Raw genomic sequence first — 20,087 nt, 5'->3', positions numbered from 1 at the left:
TCTCTGTTCCTGAGTCTCAGGTGGTTATCAAACGCAAGTACCTGAAGTCCCCTCAGACTGAGGGTAGTGGGATCTGTCTCCTGCACCGAGTGGGGAAGCTGGAGGGGAGCCAGGTGGGACGCCCTTGTCCTCCCACTGCACACGCCTTCCCCAAGAGCTGCTGTGATTTTTATTTACCCTACCCCCCTCCCCTAGTGTACGAGGTGTTGAGGATAGTGATGGGGACCCAGGCTTGGGGGTCAGAACAGGTTCGGGGCTTGAGTCTCCCCCAAGCTCCCACTTAACCTGTCTAAGCCTAAGTTTCCTCTTCTGTCAAATGGACGTGATACTTGCCTATTTCATGAAGCTGTTGCAGCCTTGCTCTGAAATGCATAAAGTCCTCTCTAAAGATAAAAGCTCATTTTCCTGGGACACGGACTCTCTGGCCACATCATAAGGGAGGAAGGACTGTCCTACCTTCCTGCTGAGTCTCCTACAGCCTGGGGACCGGCCCCGTGGACAAGAAGAGGCCTCCTAGAGTAGAAATGGCCAGGGTTACATAGTAAAATGTAGAGAGAGAATTCCACCACTGATTCCATTTTCTTGTTCCGTATTAGTTTTCTTTAGAACAAACGACAGTCCCACATTCATTCCACAAGCGTTTCCTGTGTGCCCGTGAAGTGCCGGACACTAAGAGACACAGGCCCTCCTCACGCTGTAAGGCTTCTCCTGCCCGCGTGAGAACTGACAACATGGCAGTGAACCCCAAAGGCACACATAATAATAGCACCTGCGCACGCCTGCCTGAGGATTGTCTCCAGGATCAGAGGGGACGTGAAGGGGGGAGCACCCAGCACAGCGCTTGGCACCGAGAACTTAGTAAACGTGTGTGGTGGGGATCTTTGTGCAGAGAAAGGTCAAACCTCTTTTTCACTGTACCCTGCTTTGCGGGCCTCACACACCTAGTATGTAAGTCTCCACATGTGCATTTTCAATACAAATGACCTTTTCCACAGCAAGAGGGATGTACTGTGTTAGACACAGACCTCAGGCCAATGGCCAGTCAACAGGCGATTCCCCTGACACCATGCTCTTTTTATTGTTCATGGCTTTTAAAGATCTCTCGGCTTCAAGGTCATGGGAGAGTAATGATCGACTCTAGAGCACACGTGAATAAAGAAATCAGGCCTGTCATTCAGATGGCGCGCTCTGAAACGAGGACTAGTGTAGCTGCAGTGGGAGGGGAGGATGTATATGGGGGTGGGGTGCCTATAAAACAGGAACTGCTGTCCTTGCTTGTCCCTCCACCAAGGGTCATCCCCTCCCTGTGCTTCCTGTGGTCTAGGTTCATGAACTTGAAAAATCCAAACGGGCCCTAGAGCAGCAGGTGGAGGAAATGAGGACCCAGCTGGAAGAGCTGGAAGATGAGCTTCAGGCTACAGAAGACGCCAAGCTTCGCCTGGAGGTCAACATGCAGGCCATGAAGGCCCAGTTCGAGAGGGACTTGCAGACCAGAGATGAGCAGAACGAGGAAAAGAAGCGGCTACTCATTAAACAGGTAGGTCCTGGAAGAGTGGCCCCCGGAACAGGAACTGGTTTGTCCTCAAAGCCCAGTTTTGGGTCAATATCTTATTCATTCACATTGGAACATATCAGCTGGAGGAAATTTATTTGGCCATTTGATAATTTTATTCTTTAAAACGTAATACAACTGGTTTTGATTTCCTATTTCTCAGATAATACCACTGCTACTTACAAGCCAGGATATCCATTGAAAAGCTCTTAGTGGAATCCCCAGGGCTATGTAGTCAGGTTCAAGTTCTGTGAGTCTCATGAGTATCGATAAAGGGAAGAATCAGTATGTACCTGACAAGGTGATTCAGAGTATTCCGAAGGTCAGATCACACGTCCTCATTAAGCCACTCTTTAAAGGGAAACCTCTAGGTATTTACATTTTTTTTAATTTTAAGAAGTTGCTTGGGCACTTATGATTTATATACTTTCCTGAGTGCCTATTAAACTTCTAATTTAAAAGTTTACTTTAAAAATTAATTGTGGATATTTTCTCAGTCCCTTGGAGTTCATGGTATCAAGTCTTGGATCTGAGATATATTTAATTTTCCTTTGTTAGTTGCAGTCCACTAATACTTATTTTATTAGTCATTTACTGCTAGATAACAAATTACCTCAAACTTAGTGACTGAAAACAACATGCATTAACTGAGTTTCTGTGGGTCAGGAATTCAGAATGGACTTAGCAGGGTGTGTCACCTGAAGGCCCGACGGGGGCTGGAGGGTCTGCATCCTGGCTGGCTTGCCCATGGGGTGCTGGCCCGAGACCTCTGCTCTGGGCACGTGGGCCAGTCTCGTTGCATCACCAAGACCATGAGCCTCCTTACGTGCCTTTGCTGTGGTCAGTGGAAACGGTTTGTACCAGTGGTGGTGGTTAAAGACCTCTCTGTACAAATTAACTGCTAATAATAGTAATAACTGCCCAGTGGCAGGCAGCAGCTTTCCAGAGTAACCCGAGCCCTCCTGTGCCGGTTCTCTGTGCGGGCACCTGGGTCTGAGCAGACGTAACCCAATGCGGTCCATTAGGTGCGGGAGCTGGAGGCTGAGCTGGAGGATGAGCGGAAACAGCGGGCCCTTGCTGTCGCCTCAAAGAAGAAAATGGAAATAGACCTGAAGGACCTGGAAGCTCAAATCGAGGCTGCAAACAAAGCTAGGGATGAAGTGATCAAGCAGCTCCGCAAACTTCAGGTAAGTGCGGCCAGCCGTCCGTCTTTGGTGGTGGTAGGTGCCATCTGGCCCTACTTAGATCAAGCGCAACATGGCCCGTGAAGCTGGGGAGAAGGGCTCTGGGCAGCACCCAGCCTGCCATCTTGCCCGCAGGCTCAGGGTTGCCAGGTCACCCCTGCAGAGAGCACAGTGCAGCCGTCAGCCTCGGCTGTGGGTGGGGGCCACAGGCCATAAAGATGGCACGTGTGTAGCTCCAGTGTCTACAGTGGGCCAGAGTTTGCCCCACTTGGACTGATCGGGGTGGAGTCACCAGCGGGGGGGGGGCGGGCCACCACCGGGGACAAGCTTTTGGGGCTCTGAACAGCCTCTGATGCTCAACTAAACATGCAGCCACAGAGCCACCGAGAGGAGAGTAGTGTCGACTTCCCTGCGCTAGCGCCGTGAGCTTTAGTGAGCCTTTCCGTCTCATTGAATCATCACTTTTGCTACCCAGATGGTGTGCCGGTTTTCACTATCACAGTGACAAAAAGTGATTTCTGTAGTAACTCACGGTATTGGCAGGATGTGATGGGCCCTTTCATATAAGTAGGCACAACTTCCCTGGAGGGAAGTTTGTTAGGACAGAAGCTTTAGAAAGTCTCCATTCCTTTGACCTTGGTGATTCCGCATCTTGAAAATTTATTCTAACAAAATATAAATACGAGGAGAAGTACTTACATACAAAGATCGTAGCTGAAGTGTTATCTATGATGGCAAAAATGGAAATAACCTAAATGTAGGTGGACTGCCGGCCATTCAAATGATGGGGATATGTATGCAGTGACACAGGAAGATACAGTGTAGGGAGGGCAGTTCAGTTTGTAACTCAGCACACGTGTGTAAACTTCTATATATAGACATGTAGATACACACACTTAGAAACAAAGTTTAGAAGGAAAAATCATCTCTGGATAATAGATTTATGAGTAACTTATTTGCTTCCTTACACTTTTTTAAAAAGCTAAATACAAAGGTTTTTACTTTGACCAGCTAATTACAAAGAATATAAATTATATTACTGTGACTTTAACAGCTTTATGGAGATATAATTCATACAACATTCAATTTACCCATTGAAAGTGTTTTTGCTGTTTTTTAGAATATTCATAGGGGCTGTGCAAGCATCACCCACTATCTCATTTTGGACATTTTGGTTCCCTCTAAAAGAGACCCTGTGCCCATTAGCTGTGACTCCACACTATCTCTGCCACATCCAACATTGATCAACCACTAATCTACTTTCTGTCTCTATAGATTTGCCTATGCTGGACATGTCATATAAATGGAATCCTACAATATGGCTTTTTGTGACCAGCTTCTTTCACTTAGCATGTTTTCAAGGTTCACCATGTTGTAGCATAAATAAGTACTTCACTCCTTTTTATTACCAAATAATATTCCACTGTTTGGACATACCATATTTTTTTTATTAATCCATTCATTAGTTGGCAATTGAGTTATTTTGACTTTTTAGCTACTATGAATACTGCTGCTATGAACATTCACATATATTTGTGTGGATGTGTGTTTTCAATTTTCTTGGGTATATACCTAGGAATGGAATTGCTAGGTTATACGGTAATTCTGTTTAACTTTGAGGAACTGCCAGGTCTTTCCACGGCGACATTTTACATTCCTACCAGCTATGTATGAGGATTCCAGTTTCTCTGCATCCTCACCAACAGTTGCTAGTGTCCATCTTTTAATTATAGCCATCCCAGTGGGTATGAAGTGGTATCTCATTGTGGGGTTTTTTTAAATATAAATTTATTTATTTACATTTGGCTGTGTTGGGTCCTCGTTGCTGCACACGGGCTTTCTCTAGTTGCGGCGAGCAGGGGCTACTCTTCGTTGCGGTGCACAGGCTTCTCATTGCGGTGCCTTCTCTGTTGTGGAGCACAGGCTCTAGGCACGTGGGCTTCAGTAGTTGTGGCACACAGGCTCAGTAGTTGTGGCTCGTGGGCTCTAGAGCGCAGGCTCAGGAGTTGGGGCACACGGGCTTAGTTGCTCTGCAGCATGTGGGGGTCTTCCCGGACCAGGGCTCGAACCCGTGTCCCCTGCAGTGGCAGGCAGATTCTTAACCACTGCACCACAAGCAAAGTCCTTCATTGTGGTTTTGATTTGCATTTCCCTAATGACAAATGATGTTGAAAAGCTTTACATGTGCTTATTGGCCAATATCATATGTGGGAAAAAATGTCTTTCAGTCCTCTGCTAAGCTTTTGAGTTGTCTTCAGTAATTGAGTTGTAACATTTCTGTATATATTCTGGATGTTTCGTAGGAGATACACAGTTTCCAAATATTTTCTTTCATTGTCTAGATTATCTATTCACTCCCTCAATGGTATTGTTTACAGCACAAAAGTTTTTAATTTTGATGGAATCCAATTTATCTTTTCTTTTGTTTCTCCTGTTTTTGTTATGTCTGTGAAACCACTGCCTAATCCAAGGTCCTGAAGATTTAGTCCTGTGTTTTCTCCTAAGAGTTTTATATTTTTAGCTCTTTTTCTGAATCCATTTCGAGTTAATTTTTGTTATATGGTTTCCTACATGAACCCCATTTCATTCTTTCGGATATGAATATCCAGTTGTCCCAGCACCACTTGTTAAAAAGACTAGTCTTCCCCCCCTTGAATTGCCTTGGCACGCTTGTCAAAAATCAGCTGACCATAGACTTGTGTTTATTTCTGGACTCTCAGTCCTAATTCCATTGATCTCTATGTCTGTCCTTCCACCAGTACTACACAGTCTTGATTACTGTAGCTCTGCAGGTTTTGTGGTTGGAAAGTGTGACTTCTCCAACTTTGTTCTTCCTTTTCATGACTGTATTCTGGGTTCCTTGCAATTCCATTTAGGATCAACTTGTCAATTTCTGCCTCCCCCCCAACCCCCAAAGCCCCCCACTTGGATTCTTATATTGTGTTGACTTGGAAGATCAACTTGGAGAGTATTGCCATCTTAACAGTACATTGCTATCGTTCCACTCATTTTGCTATTCTTTAATTTTTTTTCAACGATGCTTTACTTTATAGTTTCTGGTGTACAAGTCTTATACTTCAGCTAAATTTTATCCTTTTTGATGCTAAGTGTCATTGCTTTGTTAATATTTAGAATGTTTATAGTCAGTATATAGAAATATAATTGATTTTTGTACAGTTGTCCTTTGGTATCCAAGGGGGATTGGTTCCAGGACCCCCCTACTCCATGGATACCAAAATCCTCAGATGCTCAAGTCCCTGATGTAAAAGGGTGTATTGGGATTTCCCTGGCATCCGCGCTTCCACTGCAGGGGGCACAGGTTCGATCCCTGGTCAGGGAACTAAGATCCCACATGCCGTGCAGCACAGCCCAAAAAAGTGGGGGGGGGGGCCAAGAAAAAAAGGTCTCTCCTTCCCTCCCTAAGTACCCTGCTAAAACGGTGTATTATTTGCATATAACCTATGCATATCCTCTTGTATACTTTAAATCGTCTCGATTACTTATAATGCTACCTAATACAAGGTGAACGATATATAAATAGCTGCCCATGTGGCAAATTCAAGTTTTGCTTTTAGGAACTTTCTGAGAATTTTTTCCCCTGAGTACTTCTGATCCACTGCGGGTTGGTCCACGGCTGTGGACCTCACGGGTAGGGAGAGCTGACCGTGTCGGTCCTGTAGGCTGCGGCCTCACTGAACTCGTGTATTAGTTCTAACCGTGTTTTAGTGGATTCCTTAAGATTTTCAATATATAAGGTTATATCGTCTGCACATTGAGCTAGTTTTACTTCTTCTTTTCCAATCTGAATGTCTTTTCTTTGTCTTGGCCTAACTGCTTTGACTAGAATCTCCATTACAGTGCTATACAGAAGGGGCGAGGTCAGGCATCCCTGTCTCATTGCTCATCTTTTTTTTTTTTTTTTTTTTTTTTTTGCGGTATGCGGGCCTCTCACTGTTGTGGCCTCTCCCGTTGCGGAGCACAGGCTCCGGACGCGCAGGCCCAGAGGCCATGGCTCACGGGCCCAGCCGCTCCGCGGCACATGGGATCCTCCCAGACCGGGGCACGAACCCGTATCCCCTGCATCGGCAGGCGGACTCTCAACCACTGCGCCACCAGGGAGGCCCTCATTGCTCATCTTAGAGGAAGGCATTCAGTCTTTGACCGTTAAGTACATTAGCTGTTAGTTTTTCACTGATGCCCTTTATCAGAGTTCCCTTCAGTTTACTGAGCGTTTTTATATTGAAAAGGTGTTAGATTTTGTCAAATGCTTCTTCTGCATTTATTGAGATGATCATATAGTTAATTCATTTTTTGGATATCAAATCAACATTGCATTCCTCAGATAAATCCCACTTGGATGGTGGGATATAATGGTATATAAATATACACAATGTATAATTCTTTTAATATGTTGATGGATTCAATTGGTTACTATTTTGTTGAGGATGTTTACATCTGTATTCATAAGGGATATTGGCCTGAATGTTTTCTTATTCTGTCACTTCCACATACTTTTATATTTATAATAAATGCATATATATTATAATCTGGAGGAAAATATCATATGTTTAAAAACTAAGAATGGACACTACCCCAAAACTTTCTTCCTATTGAATCTTAGGCTCAGATGAAGGACTACCAACGTGAATTAGAAGAAGCTCGTGCGTCCCGGGATGAGATTTTTGCTCAGTCCAAAGAGAGTGAAAAGAAACTGAAGAGTCTGGAAGCAGAAATCCTTCAACTGCAGGAGGTTTGTTTGTTTACTTATTCACCCATTTGTTTAAAAAAAAATACCTGCCCTTGAAATTTCTCTAAGACCAGATAAATATATTTTAGTGTCTTTGTAGCCTAGTGTAATTTCACTATTCATGTTTAATATGGTACTGGACCATCTTACTGCTTCAGTTGGGCAAACAAAGTGGTCATACTTTGACACTGTTCCACGTGGCTAACGTCAGAGAAGTTGATGGGTAATTTCTCAAATCTGACTGCAATTTGAGGCGCACTTAGTGCCTTGAGCAAGGTGGCAGCAGCTACAGGCGCTGTCGGATTTCACACTTGAGGAAACTGTTAACAGCCAGAGCTTCAATCACGGTCTGAACTTATTCAGGAACTTGCCTCATCTGAGCGAGCCCGCCGACACGCCGAGCAGGAGAGAGATGAGCTGGCGGATGAGATCGCCAACAGCGCCTCTGGCAAGTGAGTCTCCTGGCAGCAGGTGGGAAGGGGCGGGCATCTCACGATCAGTGGTGGCCCCCTCATCTTCATGGGCACTGGGCCCATTCCCCTGGGGCATGCCCGTGGCACTGAGACAGCCATGGGGGTCGTCTGGCATCTAGGAGTCAGTAGTTGGTTTGCTCATCTGTTCAAAGTCTGGAAAGATGAGCACGAGATGCTGAGCCTCCGGGCTGCCTCGGCCCCTGGCTGGCTGCACAACCCCGGCAGGTCGCACCTCCCTGTGCCAGTCATGGCCACATAGGTGTGCAGGAAAGACATTCAGAACCAACCTGGTTTCCATAGGGTGCACAGCCTTGCAATGCAAGTTCTCACTTTCAGATTCATTAGGTTTGACAAGCACATTCCTTAGACTTACCTTACCCTGGATGCATTTTTCATTAAGTCCTTTTTTTTTTTTTTTCCCCCAATTAAGAGGTTGCTTTCTCCATTTAATTACTGTACTGAGTATTCATCATGGTCATTTTCTAGCACACCATCATTTGGACCTGGCATTTGATCTCGGTGCACTAGAAAAGCTAGGGAATGCCAGGATGTTTTTACACTTTTAAAGCTGACATTGGCGGCCGAGAAGAGCTGGAGAAGGCAGCAGGGCGGTCAGCTGGAAGGCTACACACACACCGGTCCAGACGAGAGATGATGGGGCCTGGCCTGGGTGGTAGGCCTGGGGATGGAGAGAAGTGGGTGGTGTGTTTGGAAGCGTAACCAGCTAGGCCTGGCGGATTGGGGTGGGAACAGAGGAAAGAGAAAAGTCAACAAGGCTGCTGGGCTTCCAGCAGCAGGGTGGGTGGAGGCGCCCTCTGGGAGTTTCCCGTGCGAGCTGTCGCCTCCCCGCCCGGCAGGTCTGCGCTGCTGGATGAGAAGCGGCGTCTGGAGGCGCGGATAGCGCAGCTGGAGGAGGAGCTGGAAGAGGAGCAGAGCAACCTGGAGCTGCTCAACGACCGCTTCCGCAAGGCCACGCTGCAGGTGGGCGCGCGGCGGCCGCCCCGGGAGGGCCGCGCCACCCCCACACGACTCACCCACCTCCTCTCCAGGTGGACACGCTGAACGCAGAGCTGGCGGCCGAGCGCAGCGCCGCCCAGAAGAGCGACAACGCGCGCCAGCAGCTGGAGCGGCAGAACAAGGAGCTGAAGGCCAAGCTGCAGGAGCTGGAGGGCGCTGTCAAGTCCAAGTTCAAGGCCACCATCTCAGCCCTGGAAGCCAAGATCGGGCAGTTGGAGGAGCAGCTTGAGCAGGAGGCCAAGTAAGAGGTTTTTGCTGCTGTAAACCAAAGAAAGGTTTTTACAGTGTCTCTGCTACAGACCAGGTCCAGGTTTAGCCTGTGAGTCAGAGATGACACAGACATGCCCCTTGTCCCATGGGAGCTCCCTTGGCAGGGGAAGAATGACAAGAACACGTGTAACCAGAGAGAAGGTGGTGTGAGCCCTCAGGGTGTGCTGGGCTCCCCTGTCAGCTCTTCCCGGACTCAGCTGAGGGCTCATCACACTGTGCCCCGTGACCTCCTGGTGCCATAGTTTACATCTCTACCCGAAGTTGATTGCCCGAGTTGGTGGCATCCCCTGAAATGCTACTATTTGTTGGCAGAGAAGAAATGCAGTATGACAAAAATACAAGCTTTTTTCTCCCTGAGGAAGGGACTGCTCAATGGTTTCCATTCTGTTGTCGTAAACCGTTCTGAAACTCCTGAGGAGTTGCACAATACAGCTTTTGGGAGGCATTTACAAATCTGTTAGAAGAGAAATCCCAGACTGCCAGGGCTGGAGCAGCCCTTCGGCTCACCCTCCTGTCGGGGAGCTTGGGGCCTAGAAATGCAGGGGTCTGTGCTCAGAGCCTGACATCCTCTGCAACCGGCATCCCAGACTTGCCCCTGCACTCAACTCTAACAGTTAAGGGTTTGTTTGCTGTTGGCTGTAATTAACATGACTCGCCCTTTCAGCTGACTCCATCACTATCCTTTTTGCATAACATTTGTGGAGGAACAAAAGAACTTGTTCTGTTTTCAGTGGAGTCCTCCAAATAAGCTACCTCTGCTTCATGTGGGACAGTGGAGGCCTGTCTAGAAACATGGTGCTTTGACTCCTACGTGAAGCGTGGAGGGATGGGGGCGTTGTTTCAGTGTCAGCTGCTCTAGCATCTTCGTACGTAGTCAGTAACTTTTAAATTGAAACCATCGCCTAATAAATTGAGTCTTTGTTTTGTTTTCCAGGCTGAAAAGTTAGTTAGGGGATTAGAGTAACCAACTAAGGTTTTTGTCTTCAAAAACTCTACACTCAAATAAGTGACAGGTAGCTTGTGTGTAACATTTGATCTTTGGTAGATCACTAAATAAAGTGATTAACATCTGTGTGAAGGAATAATGCAGTTTTTCTACCTGTCAAGCGTTAGAATACATTAAAGGCAATCCATAGTTTGACGAGAAAGGAAAAGTTTCTGGGCCACATTGATCACGATGATACAGAGGTCCCGGAAAGCACTCTAACAAATGCCATCTCCCAGAGAAAAGGACTTTAAAAAAATCTTCATTTCAAGAATTGCGAAGACTAACGTGTTGATCGTTTTCATTTTCGTAGGGAAAGAGCAGCCGCCAACAAACTAGTCCGTCGTACCGAGAAGAAGCTGAAGGAAATCTTCATGCAGGTTGAGGATGAACGCCGCCATGCCGATCAGTATAAAGAACAGGTAAGGGCAGAAGGCAGGGTAGGAGGAACACATCTTCCACTCTAAATGCTGTAGCAAGGAGATGGATGCAAAACCAGCCATGTTACCATTTGACTAGCTGAATGAGGAAGAGCTATTTGAAACTCTTAATTCTAACGTTTCAACAAACATGTGCTGTTCCTCGTTCCTGCCACTCACTCCCAGGGTGCTGGGAATACAGAGGTGATTAGGACCTGGCCCTGCCCCGTGAGTCCCAAGTGCCCCAGATACAGGCAAGGGGTGGGCGAGAGCGCGTCAGGAAGGCTTGAAGTGTGAGGCCTGGACTGACCTTAAAGTTATCGCTAGAATGGACGCTACATGAGTGCAGAGATTTCTGCCTGTTTCACCCACTGTCGTCTCTTGAATGCCTAGAATAGTTCTGGGCACAGCCGGCCGTCAGTGAATATGCTGGATGGAGGGGTGGATACAGGAGGTGTTGAATGGAAAGGGAAGAGAAAGCAAATGTACCGCCTATGGAACCCGAGTGGTCCTCCTCGTCTGCGTCCAGGCATCTTTTCTCAGTGCCAAGGGCATGTGCTGATAGGGCTTTGGACTGTGGTCAGGTCTGCACTGGCTAAAACCCGGGTGGGGGCTGTGTTCTCCTCTGGCTCTCGGTCCTCTCTGAGACCTGTCGCCGTGGCTGGAGCTGAGGATCCACTGCCTCTGGCCCAGATCCTCCTCTCCTCCTCCCCTGCTCCAGTTGGGCACCCAGCCCAGCCCCACGCTCAGGGCCTAGCAACACCGAGGGCAGTTCTGGGTGGGTGTGAGCTGGACCCGCAGGGCACTGGCCAGTCTCTGTGGTTCAGGAGTGAGGGATCCAGTGGGCAGGCTGAGTTCTCCTGTCAGGTCTTCCAGAGTGGCTTTGTACTTGAATCAAATGGAACGTCAACACACACGTGTTGAAAAGAGGTGTAAAATGAATGGAGCATCTCCTGGGGTTGGAGACTGTCCACACCATTGGCTCTTCTGCGTCTTGCCGGACTAGCCCTTCCCTTTCACAGTCCCATAGGGCACTCGTGTGAAGATACTAGACTATTAGACCGTCATTTTCCTGCAGAAAACTCAGGGGTGAAAAGCGGGGTTTTTTTAAGTTTCCTTTAGCATAATTTGCTGCACAGACATGGTTTTACTGAGAACGGCAGGCTGGTCAAAAGGCCTTGGGCCAGGCCCCAGTCTCATTTGTGTCAGCACACTCGCACATGTATATGCCTGTCGTGTGTGTGGGTACACTCGTGTGTGCACTCGCGTGGCTGGCAGGGCAGAGGCCTATGCTGACACACTCAGGATGCAGCGATGCCGAATTTGGATTCACCGGTTTGGTGTGACTTGGTTCTTGTAACTTCCCCGAGATGGAGAAGGCCAACGCCAGGATGAAGCAGCTCAAACGGCAGCTGGAGGAGGCAGAGGAAGAAGCCACACGTGCCAACGCGTCTCGGCGCAAACTCCAGCGGGAACTGGATGACGCCACCGAGGCCAACGAGGGCCTGAGCCGCGAGGTCAGCACGCTGAAGAACCGGCTGAGGTGAGCGCCCCGGGCCTCCGTGAGGTCGCACCCAGAGCCTGCAAACAGCTGCGTCCATGGGCTCTGGGTGCAGTGGTTTCTCAGGCTCCTATCCAGCTCTTCGTTCTTGCCTGTTTACCCGTTCAGGATCCCTGACCGTCAGTAGTCCTTGAGGATGGAGGAGCAACAGGCGCACTCATTTGCTCCGCGTTTCCTAGTGGGCTGTGTGAATACACGGCTCGAGGCTTGAGAGCCAGCCCAGGTGTCTGTCCGCGTCCCGGGTGAGGGCGGAACACGGGGAGCCAAGGCTACACCTTCTCTCCCCCAGAAGGACAGCTTAGCACGGGTGTTGGCAAACCGTGGCCTATGGGCCAGATCCTGTCTGTGCCCCGCTCTCCTGTACAGCCAGGGAGCTAAGAATGGTGTTTACATTTATAAAGGCTGTAAAAAGACAAGAGTGTGCAACAGAGACCTTACTTAGGTGGCCCACAAAGCCTAAAATAGAGCATTTATTCTCCACCCTCTGGGGAGAGGCTGGCCCATGGTGAGCAGGTGGCGCTCTCCTCAGTGTGTCCATCACAGAGCAGGGGATTGAGTCCAGCCACCCCCAGGGCTCCGGGGCCCTCCCAGGACGATGTTCTGCAGGCGGGTGTGGGAGAGGTGGGAAAGCACGGAGCCGGAGCCGTTCCTGATCTGCCCACAAGGAGGTTGAGTCATCAGGTGGTTGAACGACTTGCCAGCCACGTGCTGTTGCGGTCGTGCCCACACGCTTTCTTTGCTCTCCAGGCGAGGAGGCCCGATCAGCTTCTCTGCCAGCCGATCTGGCCGGCGCCAGCTGCACATCGAGGGCGCTTCCCTGGAGCTGTCGGATGACGACACAGAAAGTAAGACCAGTGACGTCAATGAGACACAGCCACCCCAGTCTGAGTAGATCCGAGGAAGCCGGGGGAGGCGATACCGAGGGACACGCAGGAAGTCACCCAGCGCCCCGGCAGATCTGGGGGACTGGCGAACCGCATGACTCCTTCCTGAGAGATCAACTGTGTCTTAAGGACTTGCAGCCTGCACAACTGTCTCCTGCTTCAGATTTAGGTACAGTTGCTCCCCTTTTTATATATATATACACAAAACCTACACATATTAAACAGATCGTCTCACCATTGCGTCTATTTTCCATATATCCATCAAGAGACCATTTTATAATACATGTTAAGAAGAGAACCCTTTTTCAAACGAACTCTAGACCCCGTTGCCGGTCGCTGGGGCAGCCCCGGGGTTGCTGCCCAGTCGCTCTGCATGCTCTGTCGTACGGACAGCTACCTTAACCTTAGTTCTGTGTTCATGTGGCCCCTGCCTCCTCCGCCACGTCAAGTCTCTTAGAACGTTGTGGAACCTAAACTGCACTTGTAGCTCTCATTTCCTTCAAATAATGATCAACACTATTTCAGTGAGCAAACTGTGAAAGGGGCTTTGGAGAGATGAGGAGGGGTGGGTTGGATGGGGGGAAGCGGCATCCGTGGGGGGGTGGCCATGCCCACCTCCCTCGAGTCGTGGTGTGCCCCCATCTCTTCACGTGAACTGTCCTCGGCCCGGTCTGTGCATAGGAAGAACAGCGACCACCACCCAGCTGAGGCCCCGGGGGCAGCCATCACAGTGACTTCAGGAGGGCCTCCTGAGGCCCCGGAGCAGAAGCTCGGGGGATACCCTCCCTCGCCAGCCAGGCTCTCATGCTGACCTTGCAAATTCAGTCGCTGCTTTGAGCCCAAAATGGGAATATTGGTTTTGTGTCCGAGACTTGTTCCAAGTTTGTTGGTGAGGTTGACAGAACCTCGAGAAGAGATGCCACCTGCCTGAATGTTGACATGCCAGTGGATGTGACTCCTTTTTGATTTCTCCTTTCCCCTCCCCCTTGGGACAGTGTTACAGTGAACATTTAGCATTCTGTTTTTGGTTGATAGTTAATCAAACTGACATTACAGAAAGTGCCTTAGACACTACAGTACTAAGACAATGTTAAATATATTATTTGCCTCTGTAACAATCTAATGTATTAAGTTTTGACTGTGCTTCATATATCATGTACCTCTCTAGTCAAAGTGGTATTATAAACATTCAGTGACAATGAATCAGTGTTAATTATAAATCCTTGATCCTCTGCAACATGCTTGAAAACACAAACCTTTTGGGTTAAAAGCTTTAACATCTGTTAGGAAGAATTTGTCATGTGGGTTTGGAATCTTTGATTTTTCCCCTTTATGAATTGTACTGGCTGTTGACCACCAGACACCTGACTGCAAATATCTTTTCTTGTATTCCCATATTTCTAGACAATGACTTTTGTAAGACAATAAATTTATTCATTATAGATATTTACGCCTGCTCTATTTACTTGGAGGAAAAAGCACCCGTTGAGAATAAACAGACCTCAATAAACAATAATCATGTGAATGTGAAATCTGTTTTCTTACCTTCTGTTCGCGATTTCCCACCTGTGGTCTGATTGGAGGTTGGAAGCTACAGAGAGTTTAAATGCTGACAGCCAGGCTGCTTTTATCTGAGGGCACTGCACTCGCAGAAACTGTCGGACGACGGGCTAATTCTCTGGGCAATCTTGGCGACAGATCCTGTTCTCACCGACGGCCTCCGTGTGTAGCTGCATCAGGAAGGAAAGGGCTGCTGGAGCCCCAGCTGTTAATGGAGAAGGGAGCAATCCAGGGCTGCAGGATGAAGCCTTGAGGAGGGTTTCCGGTCACCAACCAGTGAAGCTCATTACTGGATTAAGAGGTCCGAGACATTTCAGACTACATTTCCAGGCAGGATGCACATTAAACATGCTTTTGGGAGGATTCAGCAACGAGCTCCAAGGGCACCTGTGAGCCAGTTAGGACAGGCCAGAGAGAAATACTAGGGGAACACAAGCATGTAGAGAATGCTGGGGGGTTTTCCATGATATGCTCAGCTTAGGCTGGTTCTGGTGGTCTGAACTATATACCTAGGCTGCTTGGCAGTTGTGGGGATGTGAAAAATGGGCAAAAGTGCTCCCTTTCTCCTGTGTCACTACCATAGGGGAAAAAAGGTGAGTTGCACTTACCGTGTCTCAGGTGTGTTCTCACCCCTGCATTCAATATCTCAGTCCAGGGGTTTGTGGAATTCAGAGGCTTGTTTTTCTCAAAAAGAATCCTTCCCTGCTGGCTGGTTTAACCGGTGTTAATGTCACACTGTTTCCCAACTACTCAGCCCATCAGGAGAAACATATAATCTACATGAACAGATTCCAATCCATGATTCCAAAAAGATGCTAACTAGCAAGGATCTTTCTTCACTAAACAGACCACCACCATCATAGCCTAAGGTAGTTCGTGAAACATTCGCGGGGCATTTAAAGCACAAGGAAGATAGCTGATGGGAGCCAGGCTCTGCGTGTCAAAGACAAAGTAACAGGCCAGCTCCCATCCCACAGGTGTATGGTCCATCGTGAGGAAGGGCTCAGGCAAGACGTGGGAAAGCCTTAGCCTTTTGTGGAAATGAAGTTTAGATGAGCTCTGCTGGGGTTTTAACTCTGTCACGTACATTTTAAATGCTCTGCCTGCCCTTGCCACACCATAGTTGCTGTGTTGTTTTTTTTTTTTTTTTGCAGTACGCGGGCCTCTCACTGTTGTGGCCTCTCACGTTTCAGAGCCGCTCCGTGGCACGTGGGATCTTCCCGGACCGGGGCACGAACCCGTGTCCCCTGCATCGGCAGGCGAACTCTCAACCACTGCGCCACCAGGGAAGCCCGACCGTAGGCACTTTAATTACAGTTAATGTTGTCTTTGGAAACTGGCATCATGTCATTATACCTTTATAGTGTTTCATATTAGATTTCTGAAAAGAATTGTATGATTTGCTAGATTTCCAAATGATAGGTGGCTAACACGAGGAAGTAGACTGCCTGGCTGGTCCTGACCGTGCACAGGACGTAGCATTCTTGCAAATGCTCAGCCTTTGGGAAAGCTCTTGGTGAAGATCTTGTCCCTCCCAGAGCGACTGGGAAGCTTTTGTGGATGGGGACTCGCCTCGGGTCTCAGCCACGGGCTTCACCCACCACTCTAGGGGGAGCGGAGCCATGTCTCCACTTTCTAAAGATTCCAGCCTATGGCCTGCTGTGACTTGATTTTTTGTTTGTTTGTTTTTAGGGGCAGGGCAGGAAATGGTGGTTCCTAGCGTCAGACAACTGTGAGCTCTTTTTCCACAGTCTTGACAGACATATCTATTGTCATAGCAACGTTGGCGTCAGGAGGAAGGGGCCATGGGTCAGTGATACCCAGAGCCATAGGGAGGGCCGGTTGTAAGAAATCAGTCTTCCAGCTCATTTCATCTTCATTGAGGTTTCCAGGGATGGGGAAGATTGGTGACAGAAGGAAATGTGATAGGGCACTCGTCTTTCTGATATCAGAATACCCAGGACAGTCAGGCTAGGAACAGATGTGTTATCCATACCAAAGTAATTTAAAAGAATTTCCTAGAATGTCTGCATTAAAAAGAGCAGCAATTAGGGCTTCCCTGGTGGCGCAGTGGTTGATCGTCCGCCTGCCGATGCAGGGGACACAGGTTCGTGCCCCGGTCCGGGAATATCCCACATGCCGTGGAGCGGCTGGGCCCGTGAGCCATGGCCGCTGAGCCTGCACATCCGGAGCCTGTGCTCCACAGCGGGAGAGGCCACAACAGTGAGAAGCCCGCGTACCGCCAAAAAAAAAAAAAAAAAAAAAAAAGTGCCTACATACCATATGCACGAAGTATGAACACATCCTTCACCCCTAACACCAAGACTACAAATTCGTGTTTGATGAATGACAGCAGTGAGGTCTGTTTATTTTTTTCAAAGTCGCCAATAATGGAATCCGTCCCCGCTAACTGGATGTCATGAAGCCTTATTCAAGATGTAACGTGACATAATCAGACTATTAAACACTGGGTCTGACTGAGACATCCAAGCAGAGCGCTGGCTCCTTCAAAGGAAGCTAAGATGCTCCTCTTCTCACATGTGTAAGCTCATGCATCTCATAATCACTTTCAGGAGGTGGCAGCTGTCATGTGGTTGGTTGTGTGACTGCTGGTAAGGTCAATAAAGCCCAGCGTCAGATCTTGTAGAATGAGTATCAGCAGTTTTGAGTAAAATTCCGGAGTCGGCAGTAGAATATGCTTTTCAGAAGTTCTGTAGCACCAGTGCTCACCACAGGTGTAGAGGAAGACACGGCTTGGGAAAAATGGACAAGGACAACTCCGGGTCAAAGTGCAGTTCAGAACACTGGAATCACAATGAAGTTTTAGGAGTATCTCTCACATTTTCCTTTTTGTGTATGAATTAAGTGTGATATGATGAAAGTCTGCATAAAGAAGTCTTTTAGACTTTCAATAAATACAAAGTCTAAACGATAGGCGTTTTCATAGTTCCAGCTGGCACATTTTTCTTACTGGTTTACAAAATAAAGGTGTGTCTTATAATTGCTGGCGTTTGAGAGTCCATGAAATACAGAACTCTCCTCACTAGGCCGGTGCTGGGGTGGAACCTGGGGAAACCTGCATTTTAAAATTTCCCCAAGTATGACTCAGCCCAGTCATCTGGCAGGTCAGGGAGCCCCCTGCTTTGTGCTACTTGGTCAACTCTCAGAACTACTCAGCACAAGTCTTTAGGCCAACTGGGGCAGTGAAAGAAAATCAGTCTCGTTACTTCAATTTTTAAAAAATTTGAGCAACTGGGCTTCCCTGGTGGCGCAGTGGTTGGGAGTCCGCCTGCCGATGCAGGGGACACGGGTTCGTGCCCCGGTCTGGGAGGATCCCGCATGCCGCGGAGCAGCTTGGCCCATGAGCCATGGCCGTTGAGCCTGCGTGTCCGGAGCCTGTGCTCCACAGCGGGAGAGGCCACAACAGTGAGAGGCCCACATACCGCAAAAAAAAAAAAAAAAAAAAAAAAAAATTTGAGCAACTTTACAGGAAAATTTAGAACCCACAAACAGTAAACTATTTTCATCTTTTCATTTCACTTCTGATTTTTTTTTATAAAGCTGCAATTGCATGTTCATCTATTTTGTGTCCTCTTCTCACTGATCATTTCCATTTCCCATGGATTAGCACGACTGCACACTTACATTTCAGTGGCTCTGTGGTCTTTTGTTCAGCTAATAAGTCATCCCAACCATTCCATTCCCCTGCCATCAGACATTTCTATTAGTACTGTTGAGACTGATTTTGTTTGTTCTTACTACCATAGATGAAGAGCTGTTAGAGCTTATCACATTGTTAGGTTGAATCAAGACTTACAGAGGATAATTTAGTGACACCAATATATAAAAGTGTACCTAGTCCCCTAAATTCTAGGTGACAGCAGGATTTGCTGGGGAGGGTAGGCAGTTAAAGCACTCACCTTTTTTGGAACCAAAAAACAGTGCTTCATAGCTCCATCTACTGACAAGGCTCTGAGCCTCACACAGACGTCGCTGTTGATCCACACACAGAAAACTTGCCCAGTCCTGCCAGCCCAGCACCCTCATTCCCAGGCCTCCACCTGCATATCATGACCCAGGCAGGAGGTCCATATTTCAATGGGGGCAGCAAACTTGATACCGGATTAGAAAACACCCCACAGGTAAACAAGTGAAACATCCGTTCAGTTTCCAAACACTTAATATAACTCCTGTGGGTGCAGGCAGGCAGCAGGATAAAGCATGACTCCAAATCATAACCCCATGTGGCATAAAAACACCAGCACCGTAAGCGTCGCTCTGTTTTCAAATTTGCCTCTTCACATGCACTATCTTATAAAAGAAGTCTGTTACATTAATATTTACTAGAGATTGTTTTTCCTTAAAATTTAAAAAGGGCTACTGTATTCCCATATATCATATTTTTAAGTCATGGGACCAGTTGTTAGATAAGATGCTCTAAGTCACAGGAAGATGATTTGCAAAGATGCCTCCTGCCCCCGCTCCCATTTTTAGAAAAGAATTCAGTAACACATTCAAATTTTAAAGGCCAAGCTAGTGCTCTCAATTTGTTTCAAACTTTGAGGCAAATATAGAGAGAAAAACAACCCATGAAGTAAAAGTCAGAATGTAGAAAAGGCTTATCTTAGCATCCTCTAGGCAAACAGTGCAGACAACTGACAGCCTGGACCCAAGCCCCCTCAGGCCCTGTTCCCACCAGCGGCCAGGCTAGCTATTCTCGGTGTCGGCCAGGCAGGAGAGACCTGGCTACAGGCTGCCCAAAGCCACTGCCGCACCCCAGGTCATGTCCCCTTCCCCAGAGGTGCCAGCTTCCACCTTGGCTCTCAGGAGATGCTAATGGCGTCTCCAAGACAGCTTCTGAGAGAAACAGTCTACACACAACAGACAGGATTGGGAGAGGAGGGTGGATGAGCCGCATTCCTCCTGCTGCAAAGGCTGTGCCGCCTTCGTGCACATCACTTCCAAACGTTCAAAATCACCTCACCTCCTGAGGCATGAGACAGAGTCAAGGCCAGTGAGGCCTCGAGTCTGACAAGATGGTGAAGACAGCAGAAAAACACTGGGCTCCTTTCCAAACCTGGCTCTTCCGTGAACCAGCTGTGTGAGCTTAGGCCAGTCACCTAAACCCTGGGCCCGCCTTCCCGTCTGGAGACCGAGGCAAAACCAGCTCATCCTGCGCCCAGGTCACTGTATCTAGTTGCCACTTGCCTACTTGTGACTCAACACCCCAGCTGTGGCTTCTGGCTCCTCACTGAGTTGGTGGGGTATCGCTTCTGGCCACTCAGCTGGCTCCTATTTTATGTAGGAAGACGTTTCAGGAGCAAGGGGATGGGAATGGGTGGTGAGATGAAAGTATCTTGGGACAAGAAGCTGTCCTTTGCCACCTGGAAAATCAGCCCCCTCCACACAGGGGAGAACATGTGGACCCAGCTCAG

At 48.1% G+C, this 20,087-nt stretch overlaps 1 protein-coding gene across 5 annotated transcripts in view; it reads left to right on the top strand.

Annotated features, from left to right (window-relative positions):
- Positions 1 to 14,538, top strand: part of MYH10 (myosin heavy chain 10) — a 139,658-nt gene extending 125,120 nt beyond the window's left edge. For all 5 annotated transcript variants that reach the window (XM_081219265.1, XM_081219261.1, XM_081219264.1 and 2 more), the window contains exons 33-41: positions 1,325 to 1,537; positions 2,578 to 2,739; positions 7,358 to 7,486; positions 7,847 to 7,935; positions 8,814 to 8,937; positions 9,006 to 9,214; positions 10,542 to 10,650; positions 12,018 to 12,190; positions 12,956 to 14,538. In XM_081219265.1, the coding sequence (XP_081075391.1) occupies positions 1,325 to 1,537; positions 2,578 to 2,739; positions 7,358 to 7,486; positions 7,847 to 7,935; positions 8,814 to 8,937; positions 9,006 to 9,214; positions 10,542 to 10,650; positions 12,018 to 12,190; positions 12,956 to 13,100 (1,353 nt within the window). In that variant the 3' untranslated portion in view covers positions 13,101 to 14,538. The remainder of the gene's footprint in view (positions 1 to 1,324; positions 1,538 to 2,577; positions 2,740 to 7,357; positions 7,487 to 7,846; positions 7,936 to 8,813; positions 8,938 to 9,005; positions 9,215 to 10,541; positions 10,651 to 12,017; positions 12,191 to 12,955) is intronic.
- Positions 14,539 to 20,087: the final 5,549 nt, after the last annotated feature.

The sequence above is a fragment of the Mesoplodon bidens genome, assembly GCF_964165515.1.
Source record: "Mesoplodon bidens genome assembly, chromosome: 19".
NCBI lineage: Eukaryota > Metazoa > Chordata > Mammalia > Artiodactyla > Ziphiidae > Mesoplodon > Mesoplodon bidens.
The sequence above is the reverse complement of the archived record's forward strand: the minus strand, read 5'-3'. Positions and strand labels throughout refer to the sequence as shown.